At 48.8% G+C, this 20752-nt stretch overlaps 6 protein-coding genes across 7 annotated transcripts; 3 read left to right on the forward strand and 3 right to left on the reverse strand.

Moving 5' to 3' along the window:
* Positions 1-56: 56 nt before the first annotated feature.
* LOC108039636 (actin-like protein 6B) lies at positions 57-1653 on the forward strand. Its single transcript, XM_017116696.1, has 3 exons — positions 57-365; positions 428-1270; positions 1334-1653. The coding sequence occupies exons 1-3, from the start codon at positions 167-169 to the stop codon at positions 1567-1569; spliced, it is 1278 nt and encodes a 425-aa protein (XP_016972185.1). The 5' UTR covers positions 57-166; the 3' UTR covers positions 1570-1653.
* Positions 1654-1667: 14 nt separating this feature from the next.
* On the reverse strand, positions 1668-3054 carry LOC108039637 (S-methyl-5'-thioadenosine phosphorylase). Its single transcript, XM_017116697.2, has 3 exons — positions 2895-3054; positions 2052-2831; positions 1668-1993 (listed from the first exon to the last, which is right to left on the reverse strand). Exons 1-3 carry the CDS (start codon positions 2943-2945, stop codon positions 1955-1957), a joined length of 870 nt encoding a protein of 289 aa, XP_016972186.1. The 5' UTR covers positions 2946-3054; the 3' UTR covers positions 1668-1954.
* A 1090-nt stretch (positions 3055-4144) lies between these two features.
* On the forward strand, positions 4145-5967 carry LOC108039635 (threonylcarbamoyladenosine tRNA methylthiotransferase). The gene is made up of 2 exons (XM_017116695.1): positions 4145-5201; positions 5262-5967. Exons 1-2 carry the CDS (start codon positions 4215-4217, stop codon positions 5934-5936), a joined length of 1662 nt encoding a protein of 553 aa, XP_016972184.1. The 5' UTR covers positions 4145-4214; the 3' UTR covers positions 5937-5967.
* Positions 5949-11245, reverse strand: LOC108039633 (uridine-cytidine kinase-like 1). Of its 2 annotated transcripts, XM_017116693.2 has the most exons (8): positions 11060-11244; positions 9821-10225; positions 7643-7944; positions 7481-7587; positions 7111-7418; positions 6867-7053; positions 6217-6810; positions 5949-6157 (listed from the first exon to the last, which is right to left on the reverse strand). In XM_017116693.2, the coding sequence occupies exons 2-8, from the start codon at positions 10036-10038 to the stop codon at positions 6041-6043; spliced, it is 1833 nt and encodes a 610-aa protein (XP_016972182.1). In that variant the 5' UTR covers positions 10039-10225; positions 11060-11244; the 3' UTR covers positions 5949-6040. The 2 variants fall into 2 exon arrangements, with proteins under 2 accessions (XP_016972182.1, XP_016972183.1); XM_017116694.2 differs by lacking the exon at positions 9821-10225 and having other exon boundaries at positions 11060-11245.
* Positions 11246-12085: 840 nt separating this feature from the next.
* On the forward strand, positions 12086-17824 carry LOC108039641. The gene is made up of 3 exons (XM_017116703.2): positions 12086-12263; positions 12450-12613; positions 12681-17824. Exons 1-3 carry the CDS (start codon positions 12206-12208, stop codon positions 17202-17204), a joined length of 4746 nt encoding a protein of 1581 aa, XP_016972192.1. The 5' UTR covers positions 12086-12205; the 3' UTR covers positions 17205-17824.
* A 263-nt stretch (positions 17825-18087) lies between these two features.
* On the reverse strand, positions 18088-19133 carry LOC108039624 (proteasome subunit alpha type-5). Its single transcript, XM_017116681.1, has 3 exons — positions 19025-19133; positions 18825-18963; positions 18088-18765 (listed from the first exon to the last, which is right to left on the reverse strand). The coding sequence occupies exons 2-3, from the start codon at positions 18955-18957 to the stop codon at positions 18164-18166; spliced, it is 735 nt and encodes a 244-aa protein (XP_016972170.1). The 5' UTR covers positions 18958-18963; positions 19025-19133; the 3' UTR covers positions 18088-18163.
* Between the last annotated feature and the right edge of the window lie 1619 nt (positions 19134-20752).

Genomic DNA, 20752 nt, shown 5'->3' on the forward strand with positions numbered 1-20752 from the left:
CAGCAATGACGATTAGCAGAGTCTGCGGTGAAACAATCGATACCTTATTAGGCCATCGCCAGCGAGGAAGAAGCGTCGTGAAAAAAGCCGCAAAATATATACAGACTGAAATAATTTTGCGAAGATATCGAACAATTAACGAATAAAGCAATTGCAAGGCCCCAATATGAGTGGCGGCACCATGTTATACGGCGGCGACGAGATCGGTGCCCTGGTCTTCGATCCCGGACACCACTCTCTGCGAGTGGGCTACGCGCAGGAGGATTCGCCCAAGGCGGAGATTCCTTCGGTTGTGGGGATTGGAGCGGCTCCGGAGACCAATCTAGATCCTGAGACCAAAACAGACAACAATGCCACGCCAAATAGTGAGTACACCTATACGGTTTTTCCTAGTTAAGACCCCTAACCACCGCGTAATCCCCTCCAGATGCTGACCAGCGCAAGTTCTATGTAGACACCAACTACGTGAATGTGCCACGATCCCAGATGGAAGTGCAGACGTACATGAAAGATGGCATGATCGACAACTGGGACCTGTTTGAGAAGGTGATCGACTACGCCTACGCCAATGTCATCCAGTCGGAGCCGGAATACCACCCCGTGCTTTTTTCCGAGGCCTCGTGGAATGTGCGCAACAACCGCGAAAAGCTAACCGAGCTAATGTTCGAGAAGTACAATGTCCCGGCCTTCTTCCTTGTGAAAAACGCTGTCCTGGCCGCCTTCTCCAGCGGGCGGGCCACCGCATTGGTCGTGGACAGCGGAGCCACCCACACCTCTGCCGTGCCCGTTCACGAGGGCTATGTCCTGTCGCAGGCGGTGGTCAAGTCCCCGCTGGGGGGCGACTTCCTGTCCCGGCAGTGCCGCCAGCATCTGGAGAAGCACGGCATCGACCTGTCGCCGGTGTACAAGATCGCCTCCAAGGATGTGGTCAAGGAGCGCGACAACGGACGCTTTACGCTACGCAAGCTGCCCGAGAACCTCACACCGTCGTGGCAGAACTACATGCTGCAGCTGATGATGCAGGACTTCCAGATGAACGTGCTGCAGGTCCTGGAGAATCCCTTCGACGAACGTGTGGCTGCCCAGATCCCGACGGTGCACTATGAGTTCCCCAATGGTTATCACCAGGACTTCGGTTCTGAGCGTTTCAAGATAGCCGAGAGTCTGTTCGACAATGCCATGCTAGGTGCTGGCCAACTGGCGTCCACTAGCGTGGGCATGTGCGATGCGGATGTGCGACTTTCGCTCTTTGGCTCAGTTGTGGTCACTGGTAGGGATTTACTATATGCCTTAGCACGATTTCGTAAAACTATACATACTATTGTCTTTTTAGGTGGCAATACTCTTCTCCAAGGCTTCCCAGAGAGACTAAATCGCGATCTGCAGTTGCGCGCTCCCTCCAACACGCGCCTGAAAATGATTTCCGCCAACGGCAGTGTAGAACGCAGATTTGGAGCCTGGATCGGCGGCTCCATCTTGGCCAGCATAGGCACCTTCCAGCAGATGTGGATATCTTCCCAGGAGTACGAGGAGGCCGGCAAAAGCCAAGTGGAGCGCAAGTGTCCGTAAAGACAGCGTAATTGAATTCCAATTTTAATTTTAAAGACGCAAATCTATGTAATTAATATAAATGTGAACTTTTAAATGTCCCAATTTTCACAAAGGTGTTTGAGCAGTTGTTAAGAAATAGTTTGCATTTGGTTAAGGAAATGTTTGTAGTTACATATGTATATATTTCTTTTTACTGCGACGCTGAGGCAGACGTTACAGTTTCACATTTCAATGGAATATTAACCGGCTGCCCATTGTCCTCAGGATCGAGTTCGTACGTAATGGATATGGAGTGGACTTTGGGTCCACGCTTTCTGTGGAACTGTTGGTAGAACGGTGGTACATATAACTTGCGGCGAATCAGCGTCTCTTCGGTTATTTCATGGCATAGTTTTATAAAACGTCACATGGCTCCAGACATCGTGTTGTTGCAAACGCATTGCTGCGAAGAGGTATCAAATAAGTTGAATAAATAATTCGATATATCTAGGCCTACCCACCTTGGCATTCAGTATGTCCTCCGACCAGTCCTCCTTGCTAATGCGACCCACCGCGTTGACCAGGATCTTCTTCACCTTAATCACGTTCTCGGCAAAGGTTCGGAGGACATCCTGCACGTTGACACCCTCGCATCCCATGCGCCAGCAATCGTAATCGGTGGCAATAGCCACCGATCCGTAGAGCAGGCCCGCCTCCTTGGCCAGCACCACCTCGGGGCACGTAGTCATGTTTATTAGGTCCCCGCCCCACTGGCGGAACATGTGGCTTTCGGAGCGCGAGGAAAATCGGGGCCCCTCAATAGTCACAATGGTGGCCTTCTGGTGGGCGGGAATTTCCAGCTCCTTGGCTGCCTCAATCAGTATGTTGCGGGTGCGTTCGCTGAATGCCGGAAACATGGGCAGGTGGCATACACCACGTGGACTCTGGGCCTTGCCGTCGTAGAAGGTCTGCAGACGTTTGGTGGTCCTGTCGATGAAGTCGTGCGGCACCACCAGGTTGCCCGGCTTGATTTCCTCGCGCAGGGAGCCACAGGCGGTGGACACAATCAAGTGGGTGCAGCCCACGTCGCGCAGAGCCCATATGTTGGCCCGGTAGTTGACGTTGGATGGCATGATGTCGTGCTTGCGACCATGTCGCGCCAGGAGCACGCAGGGGACGCCATTGATTTGGCCCTCGATTAGGGCATCCGAGGGTTCGCCGTACGGAGTCTCCACCACTCGCTCCTGGCGCTGTTCCAAGATGTCCGGGTCGTCCAGTCCCGAACCGCCAATAATCCCAATCTGCAAGGTTATTTTTAGTTCGGCATTGAGAAATAGTCATTTTATTTTTGGAGGGGTGCTCACCTTGATCGGAAGGGGATCCAGATTCGTGTCTTTGCATTTAATCGTAATCATGGCTAGCAACGGATTGTGCTGTTACAGGCTGCTGCGGCTGTTTAAAGCAGATTGGAAGTAGTAAAACGTTCCCGCTGATAGCGCACTGATAACTGTGTGTCTACACGGTAGGGTGCACGCGTCGCAAAAGCTCGGGCATGCTCGAAATGCCAGTCCGTCGCTTCTGTGGGTGTGTAATAAGCTTAATTAATTCATTTCGAGTAAGTATATTCAATAAATTAGAATTAAAGAAAAATGATTTTAAAGTTTAGCGGAACCGATTTAAATATCCGTTACATGTCTAGAAATCAGAAATCGCTATTTAGTTAAGTTTCCTGTTTATTTAAGTTTGTCTGTAAAGCCAAGCTCAGAACTATGGCTAAATCAAATATTTAATTATATGTTAATTTGGGTTAAATTAGTCGATATATAGATTTTGGATTATCTAATAGTTGTTATTAAAAATGTTCATTTATTTTAAAATTAATATTAAATAAGTTTATTTGAATTCATTTTTCGGAAATTATCAGATAAGTTTTAATTGTGAATCATATTTATGTACATTTAATATTCTGAAAACAATGTGTATTTAATTTTAACTAAAGCTTTACAAAAACATCAAATGGTGAAAGTAACAAAGGCAAAGATGTTATTCTATTAGTTCAAAGTAAAATATGTTTATTTGAATACATTTTACAGTAATTATCAGATTGGTTTTAATAGTGAATCATATTTATGTACATTTAATATTCTGAAAACAATGTGTATTTATTTTTAACTAAAGCTTTACAAAAACATCAAATGGTGAAAGTAACAAAGGCAAAGATGTTATTCTATTAGTTCAAAGTTAAATATGTTTATTTGAATACATTTTACAGTAATTATCAGATTGGTTTTAATAGTGAATCATATTTATGTACATTTAATATTCTGAAAACAATGTGTATTTATTTTTAACTAAAGCTATACAAAAAGGTCAAAAAGTGCAAGCAGCACTTTGCTTTGCGATGATATTTTTTTATTAAACCAAATTAAAGCCAATGCAATTCAAAGTTTTCTTTTTAAAACCAAACACAAGTACTTAAAAACGTTTCCTTATTATAATAATTTAAAGAATTTATTAATTTTGTAGAGTTTTTTTTGTCGTTATAGCCGAGTCTGTTATCGATTCCACCTATCGAGTACCCTTCCCCCACTTCCCAGCACTACCAAACATTAGAAGAAGAAGCACGATTGTAAACAGCTGGACGTGTTGCACATGGTTTTCCAAAACCAGGAGAGGCTGCAAAGATGTACCACCTTGGGCAGGATCTGCCTGGCAACGATGTAGACGACATAGAGGATCTAATATCCGCCGACGATGTAAAGCCACGGGAGCGTTATGAAAACAAGAAGAACGTGACGGTTCGCGCCAAGAAACGCACGGCAATCCGGCTGGAAACCGAGGAGGAGGAGAAACCAAAGCCCACGATCCACGAGAGTGTGATACCCGGCACTCAGAAAGTGTTCGTAAAAACATGGGGCTGTGCCCACAACAACTCGGACTCCGAGTACATGGCCGGGCAACTGGCTGCCTACGGATACAGATTAAGCGGCAAAGAGGAGGCGGATCTGTGGCTGCTCAACAGCTGCACGGTGAAGAATCCCTCGGAGGACACGTTCCGCAACGAGATCGAGTCAGGCATGCGAAATGGCAAGCATGTTGTGGTTGCTGGCTGCGTCCCCCAGGGAGCTCCCAAATCCGACTACCTAAGCGGTCTTTCTGTAATCGGTGTTCAGCAGATTGATCGCGTAGTGGAGGTCGTGGAGGAGACACTAAAGGGTCACAGCGTGCAGCTGCTGCAGAACAAGAAGAAGGTTCATGGCCGTCGATTGGCAGGAGCTTCCCTCTCGCTGCCCAAGGTGCGCAAAAATCCGCTGATCGAGATCATATCCATCAACTCGGGATGCTTGAATCAGTGCACCTATTGCAAGACGAAGCACGCCCGCGGCGATTTGGCCAGTTATCCGCCCGAGGAGGTGGTGGAGCGCGCCCGCCAATCCTTCGCCGAAGGCTGTTGCGAAATTTGGCTTACGTCCGAGGATACTGGAGCCTACGGTCGGGATATAGGCAGCTCATTGCCAGAGTTGCTCTGGCAGCTGGTGGAAGTGATCCCCGAGCACTGTATGCTACGTGTGGGCATGACCAATCCGCCCTACATCCTGGAGCACTTGGATGAAGTGGCCAAAGTGCTGCAACACCCTAGGGTCTACTCCTTTTTGCACGTACCGGTGCAGGTGAAGATTTAATTCTATATTCATTTATACTCTTGAGCAACCTGTTGTATTTATTTACAGAGTGGTAGCGACTCGGTGCTGGGCGAAATGAAACGTGAGTACTGCCGCCAGGACTTTGAGCACGTGGTTGACTTCCTTAGGGAACGGGTGCCTGGCGTCACTATCGCCACGGACATTATTTGCGGATTTCCCACTGAGACCGAAGATGATTTCGAGGAGACGATGACCTTGTGCGCGAAGTACCGTTTCCCCAGCCTGTTCATTAATCAGTTCTTCCCTCGACCGGGCACACCTGCTGCCAAAATGGAACGCATACCCGCGAATCTGGTGAAGAAGCGAACTAAACGGCTCACTGATCTCTTCTACAGCTATGAACCTTATGCAGAAAGGACAGGTGAAATATATACCGTTCTGGTCACGGAGGTTTCGCACGACAAGCTCCACTATGTGGGTCATAATAAAAGCTACGAGCAGGTGTTGTTGCCCATGCGGGAAAATCTCCTGGGCACTCGTGTTCATGTGCGAATCACCAGCGCTAGCAAGTTCAGCATGGTGGGCGAGATTTTGGACGACGAACGGGACTGGACTAGATGTGCAAATAAGCAAGAGGGTCCGGAGGTGCAGACCCAAACCAGGAGTCGGGAAAAGCTGATACAGCGCTATGTGGCCATTGCCCTGGTGGTGGGAAGTTTGGCTTTCGTGATTCAGCTCCTTGTGCGGTTTCTACTTCAATAAAACAGCATCTCGTTCCGAATTTATAATTTAAGTAACGCTTTAAACTTAACCTAGTATACATTAGAAACTTGATGGTTCCATAGTGGTGTGTTGGCCCGGGTCTCTTAATATTCATCCGAGGGTTCCGTGCCAAAGTAGCGATCGCCGAAGTTACCAATGCCGGGTATAACATAAAACTTACTATTAATCTCCGGATCCAGAGCGGAAGTAACAATTTTCACCTGCAAAAAAAAAAATTAGTGTTAAAGAAAATACTTTTGAGACACCATTCGAATCTCACCTTAGGAAAGGCATAGGCAATAGAGTGCACACCGATCTCGGCCATCAGCAGCGAAGCCAGGATGATGTTGTCCTCGGGCACATCGTGATCCAGCAGCACCCGAATGGCCATCATGGCCGCCGCTCCCGTGGCCACGGTGGCGTCCATTAGTATCACCTTGTAGTCTTTTATGTCTTTGGGCAGCCTCAGGTAGTAAAGCTCCGGCTCGCCGGTCTTTAGATTTGTCTGGATGAGGATCTTCCCGATGCGAATGTCCTTGCACACATCGCACACCGCCTGTTCCATTGTTTCGCCGGCTCGAAGAATGGAAACTCCACAGATTTTGCGCGATTCCATGCGTTTGCCCTCGTAAAGAACACCCTGTGGTGTCTCCACAGTGGTTTTCTTGAAGGGAAACAGACTAAGCGCGTACTCGATGACCAGCCGAATGAGGCGTTTCGAGTAGAAGATGAACTCATCGCGGGATGTATTCCGGCAGCGGATGAACGTGTGTAAGCCCTTGATCTGGGGCGTGGGATGCAGCAAGTGCAGAGAATGTGGCATTGGCTGGTCTTTGTAGGAGTTGGCCAGAGTTTCGCGTAGCTTAAATCCGCGCTGGAAGATGAAAGAAATTTTAGCTGAGCCTTTAACTATCTCCTAGTAATCCTCACCAGCTGGAGTTGTGTGTGGACGTGCTGGACGATGAGATGGATGGCCACCTTGTTCTCGCCTCCACGAGGCACAATGATGTCCGCATGGGCCATGGTAGGAGCTATATAATTGCAATACGAAGGTTTAACCATATTTAGGTATTGCTTTAGCACGCCTTTCAGGTCGCGTCCGCGCTGTGAGATGTCCCTGAAATTGGTTTTTCATGTTATACTCAAATAAGTCAAAAGAATATCCATCAGTTACCTTTTTAACCTCCTGGCCAGGCGAATGTCAGGATCTGTGTCCACAAAGATCTTCATATCCAACAGCTTGAGCACCTCGGGACTGTGGAAAGTAAGAATGCCCTCGAAGATGATCACGTTGGCTCCGTACATGGTCTTCGTTTGACTCTCTCGACCATGTGTCACAAAATTGTAGACAGGAACCTCCACCTTGCGGCCCTCCTTGAGTTTGGTGAGCACATCGAGCAGCAGCTCGATGTCAAAGGCATCCGGGTGATCGAAGTTGTATTCGTTGATCAGGGCCTGCTCATGCTGTTTCTCATTTAGGATCTATAGATTAAATACTTCAATGAGTTCCGGTTTTCCCTTAGGATTGAATGTTATTATCCCACCTTATAGAAGCAGTCCATGGATAGCAGGGTCACCCAGGGAACGTCCAGGCTCTCGATGATTTTCTCGGCCACTGTGGTCTTGCCAGAGGCACTTCCTCCGCAAATTCCTAGAGAATACAAGATGTTAAGGACTATATTGGTTTTAGGAATTCCCAATCTTACCTATGACAAAGGGCTCCACCTGCTGCCCTGCACAATTGTACCACGGCGGACGTCCGGCCGTGTAGATCGTGCGATTGTTTGCGCGTATGATACATTCGGACGGATTCGCGGTAGTAGTCTGGTTGCCAATGGATGTGGTGCGCTGCCTCCTGCCCGAGCGTTTCAGAGGCGACTCCAGCGACGCTTTCGCAGGCACTGTGGTGGGCGAGGCCGGGCAGCAGTTGAGCTCTCCGGGAAGACCACTGCCCTGGTCGGCATATGGATCCACGTAGAGCGGCTCAGTGGCATCGGAACGGTCATCGCTGCAATTAGTGTATATACCCAGATTAGTTGGCGATTACCAAATTCTACACTCCCACCAAATAACAATGACGTTGAATTAAATCAAAATAAATGGAATTCGGTGATTAGACACGATAACGTTTTTTTCACCGACCACTGATTAATTTCATAATAATTTCAAATTAACGTATGGGTACAGGAAACAAGAATACTGATTTTGTTAGTGAAATTTCTACAGGGCAGGTATTGAATTGCGAGCTTAAAGCTGTGGGTTCAAGGATGCAGTATACTCTCTGACCTACTCTACTTTTAATTCCCCCACTCCGCCTCTTTGGCTCACCCACACAATAGCATGATATCAGACATACTGCCTACGCAAAATTAATCTACTGTTCAATATGTTCTATAAATAGACAGATTACTTAAGGCTTTAATTGACTGTAATAGAAGATAACATAGCTAAAATTAAAAGGTTAATTGTTTTATGATTGTGAATAACGACAGATAATGCTATATATTTATTGCTTTTTAATCAAAAATGTAGGTCTGGAGAAAGTATTGCATGAAAATCCTGTGAATTGATAAGGCAATTCAGCGATTTTGTATGAAATATGATATGAACACCAGGGTGGGTCAGTTTTGTTTAATCAGGAAACATTGTAATATAAGTTCATAAACAAATGTAAAAAATAAAGTGATAGGATCAGTTTCTTATGAAATTTTTTTAAGTAGCTCAACATGTTACAATTTCCTGTTGTTAAAGTTTTATTTCGCCATGTCATTAATATTTGCAGATGCCTATGGCAATGTTACGTTTGGGTGTTTCCGCCATGTGCGCTGCAGAATGCTGACGACCTCATGATTCGGGAGTAACGTAATGTTTTTCCGGCCGTATTTGGCCATTAAAACAATGCAGACTACAACTTGTGCCAAATAACAACCAATTTATATTTATGTGAAGAAGTACACAGAGGCAGGCAGACAAAGACGGACGGTCCATCTTTTGGATACTGCGTAGGCGCGTTCATTGCACTCTCTCTCCGCCTTTCTCTGTATTGCCTGGTTTTCATTACTGTGCCAAAAAGATATACAGAGCGCAAATGGTGAAAAACGAGTGTGGCATGAGTAACAATTTTACCGTTTCGCTTGATTTTAAATCAGTATATAACTTAAGGAAGTATCTTTTAATAACAGAGGGAGATGCTCAATGTTTTGGTCTGAAACATTATTTACATACACAAACTTTGTAAACTTGTTCTGATTTGAATTAGATATGAATTAAATATATTTTAATAGGTGTTTTTCTCAGTGCAGGGCCAATAATCTGGTGACGCCAGAGGCAGAGATTCCTCAGCATATTTATAGTTTTGTAGTTTTTGCACACCATGAAGCGAGAGAGGAAGAGAGCGCCGCATTTGCCACGTGTGCTGCGCTCTGCCAGAAAAGGAAACAACAGGTTATGGCCACCCAGGTAGGACGAGGACAGCAGGCATTCCAGAAGAGAGAATAGGATGAAGGATTGGAATGAATGAAGGAGAACTGGAGTTGGCAAAAACCGATAGACGTGGCTTATGTGATCGCAGCCATGTTGGAGCACTTGCTGACGCTATCATCTTTTCTTTATTTGTTGTTATTTGCCGCACCGTAGACTCGATAAACAATGTTAACAGACAAGACGCAAACGTTAATTAAATACTGAAAACAGACAAAGACGGGGCGAAAAACAAGAGAGTACTGGGCAAACAACACGAAAACAATTAGAATGGCGGTAAATGAGACAACAAAAACAACGCACTCACACAGAGATACCCATGCACAAATGTATATGTATGTAAATGGGATTTCGATTTCGATCGGGTTTTTTATGTTAAAAATGGGAAAAATGCAATGAATTACATGTGACCATTGGTTTTGGCTGCTGTAGCCTTAACCTTTGACTGCTGATGATGCTGTTGTTGTAGCTGTTGCTGTTGTTGTTGCTGGTGGGTGGCGATGGTTAGTAAACCGGCAGATGCGGCTGCAAATGCTGATTTTGGCACATCACTGCTGCTTTTGTTGTTGTTATTGTTGCTGTTGTGGGCCGACTTGCTGCACAAAAACGTGATACTGCTCATTTTTAGCCCGTTTCTGTGGGCGTGAGAACTTAATACCGCAACCGGCGAGGCGATTCCGAAAAATGGGTCACTCACTGCACAGAAAAACGCTCACGATCGCCGGCGCGAATTCGCATGTGATTGGGAGCTTTATTTCCTTCGCAGCGATGGTATGCCTTTTGCGTTGCGGCCAATATTTACTCGATAACTAATAAAAAAAAAGTAATTCAGCGGAGGTGTGAGGTGAGCGGCGTTTGGGGATAGAATGACAAAAAGTGTTAAGGCAGTGCTAAGGTTAAAAAGCTGCGCTGCTTTCGACTCTGCCGGCGTCGTCGCAGCCATGTGGTTGTTGTTGCCGCCTGCCTTCACTTAGAGATGTGCGCGTGTCGTGAGTTTCAGATAGAAACAATCAATAAATACTTTTTTCAACAAATATTGGAAGTAAGATTAAGTCGCTAAGGACTGTTACAGCTGAATATCTTAGAGTGCAAACAATCTATTATTTTATAAAAGATAAGCTCAATTAATCTTATAAACATTATATTTTTTGAATAGATTGAAATAATTTACTTTGTTTAAGGATAATTTCTAGTTTTAACTAGCTGGCTTTCCAATTATTGGTCAAACAAATAAATTTTCCGTGACGGTTGCATTGAAGAAAACTCGCTCACGCGCGCATCTCTGGCTTGTAACTGTTCTCGCAGGGGGTTCGCTGCGCTATCCCGCTCTTTCGCCCGTCTTTCTCTGTCTCGCTCTCACCTCCGATCCGATGCAACCGGCGACTATATCGAAATTGAGTTTATCACATGTTATGTTCGGAGGTGTTCGCGAGCGCAGACCCTATGCCATTTTCCTAGCATTTATTTATATTGCGTGTTTTGCCTAGAGGCCCCACGATGGATGATGAATGGCTGCCTATTGGAGCACATGCCGCTGTGTGTGTGTGTATTCACATTCTAATGGCTTTTGTTGGATTTTCACACTTTACTTTTCGCCGTGCGTGAATTAATGCCTTTAATGGCATTAAAAAGTCGTTCGTTACCTGTCGGAGCTCGCGGAACTCGATGGGTTGTAGAACTTGATTTGTTTAGTCTGGGTCACAGACATTTCGGCCAGGGAATTACGATTTAGATTGCAGTTGGCCAATTGCAGCGATTAGAAAAAAACACGCGGTGATTTACTTCGTCGTGCCTCTCCCTCTCCCAGCAAGTGACTGAGACGGATTCGATTCAAAAAGCGTTGCGTTGAAAAAACGTGCGCGCAGAATACATATAGATTTCCTCGAGTGTAGATGGCCAGCTGACGGGGCCAATTACTGGCTGGGAAAAGGCATTGCAGCTGTGGATCGTAAATTGGCTTATTTATCTCCATTTGATGCTGTCATTGAGGCATTTATTCGAATGTTTTGGTGCAAATCAATTGGATTTCCCATTGCGCTCAGCTGTTTGATTGTAAGGTTTAAAAAGTGTTGCAAAGCGCTATTGGCTGTGACTTATCGATATCGTAGTTGTTGGCAAAGATTTTCGAGGGGTGAATGGCAAAAAGATGAGCGGGATTTTTGAGTTTTTATTTATCAGCACTTAAATCTTAAAAATATCTATCACACCATACAGATTTAAGCTCTTTCGGCTATAAATTTATAATAATCTATTGATTTTTTTCAAACTATATAAGTTGTATATGATTTTACAGGTCTATGTTGAAAGAGTTTAGATTGGTTGTTGTTTGGTGATGTTTAATTGTTATAAATTCAGCTTGTTCCTTTAATGTAATAATACTTGAGAAACAGTTTGTTTTAAATGTTGCTACATCAACTTGAACTTAATTTAGCCCTCAAGGGGTTACCCCATTACGTCCAACTTAACTACAAGAAATATTTTTGATAATTACATATAAAATAAAGTAAACAATAACTTTTTCTTTTACAATTTATTTAGGTTAAGGAACCGGTTTAACCGGTTCAATCAACAGATGGTCCCCGGGCTTGAGTCTCCACTAAGTGAATAAGCAAGGTGCCCAACCAGCTGGGCTGGCATCATTTAAGATCTAGCTAAACACCCAGCACGGTCACATTACAGGACGCAACAATATCCGATAAAAACTTCGTTGTTCGTGTTTTTCAGCACAGCACAGATTTGATAATATGCCGTAGGTGCGGCCAGCGAGGATCCTCAGCAGCAGCAGCGCGATGGCCTACATCAACATCGCCGAGTGGACGCCCGACCAGGTCACCGACTGGATCAAAGGTAACGCTCGAGGTCAAGGAAAACGCAGCTGAGAGAGAGAAAAAAAGTGCATCTCGCAGCCACTGCCCCAAAAAGCAAAAACAACAACAACAGCAGCAACAACATCATCATCATCGAGTGCAACAAGAATTTCCGCTTTGTTCAAGGTTTACCAGCCATGTAATTATGTTTTCCTGTTTTCGCCAGGTCTGGATGAGTCCATGAAGGGGTATTTGTACGAGTTCTCCAAGCAGGAGATCGGCGGAAGGGCCCTGCTCAACATACGGCCGTACGAGCTGGAGAATCTGGGCATGCTGCGCATTGGTCACCAGGAGATTGTGCTGGAGGCGGTAGAGAACCTGAGAAACTTTGTGAGTGCCGTGGTCCGATAATCGCCGCGATAACCCTCTAACCCCCACAATAACCTTAATATTCCAGCACTATCATCTGAAAAACGACAATCTGCAGTTCATGGCCTTGCATGTGGCCACGGCCGCCGGGAATCTCCATCGCGAGCTGGCCCGGAACCATGCGGAGAGCACCAAGATCGATACGCGGATACTGCACGATATCACCCGGACGATAGCCACACTGAAGCCACTGGTGGGCAGTCTGGAGCGAACGCCGTTCCGCAAGCAGGAGATGTACCGCGAGTACTGCGGCAATGTGCTCAAATGCGGCCTGGAGCTGGCCACCATCGCTCACAGGGATCGCTTCGCCCTGCAGCCGGTTCCGGCGATTCGGCATACGGCGGAGCGTCTGGAGAATCTGGCCAACTTCGTCATCCAGGACATATCCGATCCCATGGTGCTGCAGCCCGCCTCCCTGAACCTCGTCACCCTCAAGAAACGCGAATCCGAGCTGGGCTTCAACATAGAGTCGAGCTACAACGGCATCCACCGCGTCACGGACATCAAGTACAACTCGCCGGCTCACAATTCCGGAAAGATCGAGGACGGCGACGAGATTGTGCAGATCAACTACCAGACTGTGGTGGGCTGGCAGCATCGCACGGTGCTGGAGCACCTGAGGGAGGCCCTGCCCGATGTGGTGCTCACGGTAAAGAAGCGGCCCAAGCACACCAAGATGTTTGGCCAGATCTACATGCAGCCGTACAGGCTGCCCAGCAAGAAGAGGAACATGGCCGGTCGCTGGGCGGAGCAGATGCCGAGTCCCAGGACTGCGTTTTTAACCCTGGATACGGAGCGAACGGCAACGGGGGGAATCGGGAGCGTAGTGCCAGACCCAAGCAAACCCCTGGGCGGCGAGAAGAGAGAGGTGCTCATCAAGGCCAATCCAGTGTCCTCAGCCTCCGATTCGGACTCCAGCTGCAGTGATATACCCACGCCCACGGATCCCAAGTCAGCTGCCCGGGAGATCCGGTTGTACTACCCCAAGCCAAGAGCCCTGCTCCAGCGGCGGTACACCATCTGCGGGGACGAGTTTCTGAGTCTGAAGCACTCGGATCTGGTGGTACCGTCGTGGCACGAAAGGAAACCGGGAGTTGGCTCTTCGGCCATCTGTGATCCCGGCTCGCCCAGCATCCGGGACAAGTCGATATCCTTCGGCTACGGCCTGGAGATTGCACCCAGGCCCACCACCTGCATCGGGATTGCCGGCGACAGCTCCACGGACAAGGCCAAGCGGATGTTCCATGAGGTGAGGAAGCTGAAGCAGCTGACGGAGGGTTCGCAGCGCGAATTCCTCGCGGATCGCTACAAGCCGGGAGTCAGCAAAGTAGTCCGATTCGATGCCAAGGAGGACTACGTCGTGAAGAACGAGAACTTCATCTGCAATGTTGAGAACACCATACTGGAGACCTTCGAGCCGATTCCCTTTGCGGACGAGGGCGATGAGGATGCACTGGAAACGCTGCGCAACTGCAAGACGGAGAACGCCGAGGAGCTGCTGGAGGCGCTAAACCAGGCCACCCTTGGCCAGGACCTGCCCCTGGCCGAGGCCATCAATATGCCCCTGCTGCAACAGGGTCGTCGCGGTCGACTGGACAAGAGCCACAGCACTCCGGCCTACGACAATTCCGGCGAGGAGTCCGACACGCCGCCAGCGATTGAGCCCCGAAAGGAGTTCCTGCTCGTCGCTTCGCCGGCGCCTCCTCCGCGACCGCGCAAGCAGAGGGAGATGACGCCGCCAGTGGTGCCACCGCCGCCTCCGAAGCCCGCCAGCATGCAGGCAGCCAGTGGTGCCACCAGCATCGCCACACCACCTACCATCGTGTCACCCCCCATCGACCCTGCGGAGGTCAGTGAGCTGCACACGCCCAGCAAGTCCCGCACTCTGACGCTGAGGAAGAAGCACAGCCTGATGGCCAAGCGGCGGAACACGAACCTCAAGCTGCTCAACACGGGCGACATCCAGGGCCACCTGTACAGGCGCAAGAAGAATCACCACGGCGTCACCTACTGGGCGAGGATCTACTTTGTGATGCTGGACACGATTCTGTACGGATTCAGCAGCAAGCAGAGCACCAGCGCCAGCTTGGTGATCTTCCTGCCCGGATTCACGGTTTCTTTGGCCAAGGAGGTGCACTCCAAGCCGCATGCCTTCAAGGTCTACCACACGGCCAAGAGCTTCTACTTTGCGGCCGAGTCCCTGGACGCACTGAACCAGTGGGTGGACTACCTGCGCCAGGCGTCGCTCAAGGTGCCGCCGAGCTCGGGATCGGGCGGCGGTGTGAATGCCAAGGATCTGTACTCGGAGAACGACAGCTCGGGCGAGGAGAGTGACGCCCTGGTCGCCAAGAACCTGAGCACGCCCTCGCCACAGGGCAGCAAGGAGGCGATGTCGATGTCCATGGGGCTATCTGGTGGCACACCACCCTCCTCCGCGCCCATCAAGGCCGAGCGCGGCTACCTGAACTCGTTGCGCAAGTTTACGATGGGCCCCTTCAAGAACAGTGCGGCGAAAGCGTCCAGCGACATTCCCGTGCCCACGGAAAAGTTCCGCAGCTTCACAAAGGTGCCCGGCGGCTATCATGGCCTCCAGATTGGGGCCAATACGCCGGGCTACCATGACCCGGCCATGCCGCCCACACAGATTCCGCCTTTGGTGGCGCCCAAGTTGTCGCGCAGCTCCAGCAGAAGTTCGGTGGTAAGTGGCACCGAGTCCGCAGTATCGTTCTCCGCCTCGATTCTGGGTCCGCCCACCTCCCCGGCGCCCACGCCTACGCCCACGCCGACTCCCACGGTCACGCCCACTTCGCTGCATCACCAGAGCTCCGAGGAGAGCCCGAGCCAGAGCCAGAGTCAGAGTCCCAGCAGCAAGTCGAGTCTGAAGAAGGCGCCCTTCAACTTCCTGCACGCCTCGAATCCGAACTTGGTGGAGTTCGACTTCCACACCTCGAAGGCGCTGCTGCCCAAGATGAGTGTGGGCAGCACCCTGGACCACGGCCACAACATCCAGGGCTTTGTGACGCTCAAGGACCTGATGCTGCGCAAGCAGGAGGAGGAGGCCCAGGAGATGTACAACAACCGGGTGCACTTGGGCGTGGAGAAGCACAAGCATGCGCGCACGGAGTCGACGGCCAGTCAGCAGAGCGCCATGAGCAGCGCCAGCGTGGCCAAGCCGCTGGAGAAGCTGCCCAAGATCCAGAGCGTGAGTCTGCCCAAGGCGCCCGACTACGAGATCAGCTTCAAGCCGGACGACGAGAGCATCAAGCGGACCAGGACCAAGGAGGGTCAGAAGCTGCGCGACTTTGGCTACGAGCTGATTTGCGGGGATGAGCCGAGCACCAGCTCCAGCAGCCGCCAGGAGCACCACCACCATCATCACCATCAGCACCACCAGCACAGCCTCCACCAGCATGTGCAACAGCAACACAATCAGCAGTCGCAGTCGCAGCCGCAGCACAGTAGCAGGACCAAGTACTTCCTGCGCCCCCAGCAGCTGCAGTTCTCCAGTTTTCTGCACAAGACCAACAGCAGCAGCAGTGGCAAGAGCTCCGGATCCGGGGCAGAGCAGAAGAAGTCCAAGGGCAAGTCGAGTAGCGACCGGCGGTTCCCCTTCTCGAAACACTCGACCGGCTCCTCGGGCAGTGGCTGTGCCCCGGGTCATGCGATGACCATGACCCTGCCGCTGAACAAGAAGTCCAAATCGAATCACGCCTTGGACGGAGCCGGTGGCAATGGGATGGCCCTCGTTGGCAGCGGCAGCAGCATCAAGAAGAGCCAGACGTACAATCAGGACCTGCGCGACAAGGTGGTGGGCACCAAGTACGATGCGCATCGCAAGAACTCGGCACCGATCTTCTCCAAGCTCTCCCTTTCGGGCGGCACGCCGGCGAAGCCCTCCAAGGAGAATCGCTTCCTGGGCTCGCCGCTGCTCCATCGCACTCTGTTCGGACACCATCATCACCAGCAGCATCATCATCAGCAGCAGCAGCAGCAGTCGATGGTGACGCCGCCGAGCAGTGCCGATCCGGATTGCGATCAGGAGATCTTCAGCCAGATCACCCTGCCCACGCACAATCAGGCGGGCTACAGGAGCTACCGGGGCCCAGGCATCATGACCACCTCGACCACCAACCTGTGCTCGTCGGAGGGTCTACAACCGCCGCTGCCGCCAGCTCCTCCGCCCCCAATCATGGCCAGCCGGCAGCGGGAGGAGGAGCCAGTGGAGACGGCGGCGGCGGCGGCGGCTTCGGCGACCAATATATCTGAGAGTGCGGCCACCCCGAAGGTGTCCAGTTCCGGATCCGTGGACTCGAAAGCGGCCACGCCGGACTACCCCAACATGGAGTGCCCGCCGGTCTTCGAGCCGGAGATCTACTCGCTCAGCGACACCAGCTTGTCCCGCCTCATGATGCGGACGCCCAGCAGCAGCGGTAGCGGAGGTGGTGCCACCGCCAGCAGCAGCAACAACAACAATAACAACAGCAACACCAACAACAACACCAACACCAACAGCAACAGCAGTCCCAGTGGCGGCGAACACCATCCGAACTAGATGAGTGATGAAAACTATTGTGAATGCTCGCGGGGATTAGCCCCCGCTTACTTATGTAATTTATACACACGCATACAGAGATATATATGTATATTATATATAGCCGGTATTCTCGTACGATATATGTAGGTATACAACTTGTTCATTTTAATCGTCTTCCCTGTCTGTCCACCAGCAACACCAACAACACACGCATACCTGCAATCCCTTCGAGTCGAGACCCCGATCCCACTTAGATGTTAGTGTTTAATCTGCCTTATTTGCATTGTATTTCGGTTCTAGGCAAAATGTTTTACACATGCATGTACTCACGAAAACGAAAACAATGAATTGTAGCGAAAAGAGGATGAAACTTTAGAAGTCTGCGCATCGAACGAAGAGAGTTCTTTATGATTTGCCTTTGTACGCGATTAACCAAGTTAATCCGAGCTGTTTGATTTGCTCAACAGTTTGTGTCTAGATTGCATGTACTATATATTATTATGCGAAACGAGATATTATTGTAGTGGTCTCCAGCGACGCCGATGGAGCCACAAATGTTGTAGCGAATAAACAATATAATTATACACACTTACACGAAATATACATGCATACGAATAAAGTCAACTGTATATAATGAAGAGGAGGTCTTTTAAGGGATATGGTCTTAAAACTAACGATATAGTTTAAAACAACTCGAGAAACCCTTAGTATTCTTTAAGTTTCAAGTTATTTATTGGTCAACTGGATTTAAATTTGTTAAACCTTTTTCAGTTATTTTCTGATCGCTATTTCCATACTTTGTTAAATGTGGAATCCCATTATATCTTTTAAATTACATTCCGTAAAGTAAGTCTCTTGTTTTTTGTATACCCTAGAAAAGATCGCATGAAAAAACCTGTTGTACCCTCTATCAGATCGATTTAGAATCCTTTTATTCACATTACATTTCAAATTAAACCAGTTAAAGTCGCGTGCGCCTACACAATGTTGGCGATGTGCTGCTCCACCTCCTGCTTGGTGAACATGTAGAACTCCTTGTCCTTGGTCATGGTCATCACCTCCACGTTGGTCGAGTTGAGCTTCTCCTCCATCACCTGCTTCAGGGTGTTCAGCGAGAGGTCGATGGCCTCGTTGAGGGTCATCTGGGTGGTGAAGTTGTCCTGCAGGTTCTGCTGGGCGCCCTCGCTGCCCGATCCGATGGCCTTGGCGCCGTGGCGCACGAAGGTGCCGGAGGGATCCATGTGCCACAGCTGCGGCTGACCGGCCTCGATGCCGGCGAAGAGGATGGCCACGCCGAAGGGTCGGCTCATGGCGGCGGCGCCGTCGCTGTCGCCGCTGTCTCCAAACTGGATGGCCAGGGTGGACACTGCCTGGGCGCAGGACTCGATGGACATGCGCTCGTTGTAGACGAACCAGTGGTTCTGGCACTCCACGCGGGCCCGCTCGATCAGGGTCCTGGCATCGGCCATCAGGCCGGAGGTGGCGCATCCAATGTGCTTGTCCACCTCCACGATCTTCTCCACCGTACTGGACACCATCAGCGGGGATGTGATGCGCTTCTCCACGGCCAGCACAACGCCTGAAAAGGGTTCTTGCATGATAAATCCGCCGAGGTCAGTAAGCCGCTCCACAACTCACCTTCCGGCGTGCAAATGCCAATCGCTGTGGAGCCCAGTTTGATGGCCTCAATGGCGTACTCCACCTGGAAGAGGCGGCCCTCCGGCGAGAACGTGTTCACGCCTCTGTCGTACTCGGAGCGGGTCAGGAACATGGTGGCCTGCAATTTCGGTTAGTTTCGTATACGTTTGTCCTCAAATAACACGCAGGGCGGCGCTTACTTTTCTCTAGTTTCCTTTTTAAAATCGCAAACAAATGCCGGATGACTTGACGCTGAAATGACTTGCGGATAAAGTGCCATCTCTAGGTGTATCGATAAGCAGGGTTGCCAGCTGGCCAAAGGCAAAAGCTACTAATAAAGGCCGTTATTTCTCTAAACTCAAGTTGGCAGGGCATCGCATTCGAATTTTAATTCAGGCGACCTGGCAACGCTCTATTACTTTTTTAAATATTAAAATTAAAGTCAGAAAAGAAATTAAAATTAAAAACAGAAGTCAAATTTAGATTTGGAGTAAATTTCTAACTTTTGTTTATTAAAATAATATAATCAAATGGTTTTCAAATTGATTTTCAGGGACTTCGCCTTGCTGCCATCTGAATCAGGTTTCTGCATTTCCCGCTTTAAAGTCCAAATTGACACTATTACCACTAAGCCTTTAAATGGTTATATAAGTCAAGCAACCAGTTAATAGTCACCCACTTCAAGGACCCGGTTTATTAACCGATTTTATTTATTACTTGTTTTACACCACTATATTGGCGCATTATCGTTATTTTAATTATAGTTTACTATTTTACTGTGTTTAAATGATTGATTGCAGGTGTCTTTTATGAGATCTTCAAGACATAAAAGAAGATTAACCATGGGGATATTATGGTTTTAGCACCAGTGAAAAATGGGTTAAAGGAAGCAGTTGCATAACATCGCATTGAGATATTCACTTTCACATTGGCGGCTTGCGAGACTGTCCAATTATGGCCATTTTAAATCTAATCACACCCCGCACGCACGGTCTGCAACGGCCAATTCAGTAAATCCCCGTGTTACAGGCCAGATAACTAGACAAACAATGATTGAATGGAAATGGAATAATGATTGGGTCAAGGTTGCCGTTACATTTTACCCTTCCTCTGAAGACAAAAACGAACTCCGAAGATTTGGGAGTGGCGAGAAGAGAAGGCGGAGGTGAAGGTGGAGACGCAGCGAGACCACTCAAAGCCCCAAAAACAACTGAAGGTCGTTGACCAAATGCAGTGCGCGGGAAAAAGAGAGGTAGCAAACCCGTTAATCTGACAGAAAGAGCCGTTACTCGCTCCGGAGAATTGCAATTGGCCATAGTAAAAGTGGTGCAAAAAAAGTAACTGCGGGGAGGGAAATGCTGTAAACTGGACAATGGGCAATTAGCGGGCAAAAAATCGGAGCCTAAATTCGATTATGAAATAGAATGGGCATGTAAATGCTATGGCCTGTCTTCCGCGTCTCTCGCTTTTACCATTTTTGGGCTTAAGCCGTTGTTTTTTTTTTCGCCATGCTGGATTTGCGAAAAAATAAAAGAAAATAGTACCTGGCTTTTGTTTTAGTCGATGTGTTTAGTCGAATTGTTGCTATTGCCACACGATGGATTTTAAAATAGCCAACTCTCGGAGCTAAGTATGTTTTCAATTTAATGACTGCGAGTGATTGCACAAAATTCCAGGCAGCCAGTCAGTCAGTCAGTCATACATCACATAATGCGCACTCGCGGGTATGCTCACATGGATCCACGAGATACGAGACACGATGGTGGATATATAGGATTATATATGTATGTGCATACATATATCCAGTCACGCCGTCGGCTCCCACAGGGTGCCAATCACGATCGGCCAGGGAGCCACCAAATTGCTAGTTGTCAGGGGTTTCGGACTACCTATGCATAGACACCAAAAACAGATTGACCCAATGCGAC

Source organism: Drosophila rhopaloa, unplaced genomic scaffold (assembly GCF_018152115.1).
Source record: "Drosophila rhopaloa isolate 14029-0021.01 unplaced genomic scaffold, ASM1815211v1 contig_115, whole genome shotgun sequence".
Lineage (NCBI taxonomy): Eukaryota > Metazoa > Arthropoda > Insecta > Diptera > Drosophilidae > Drosophila > Drosophila rhopaloa.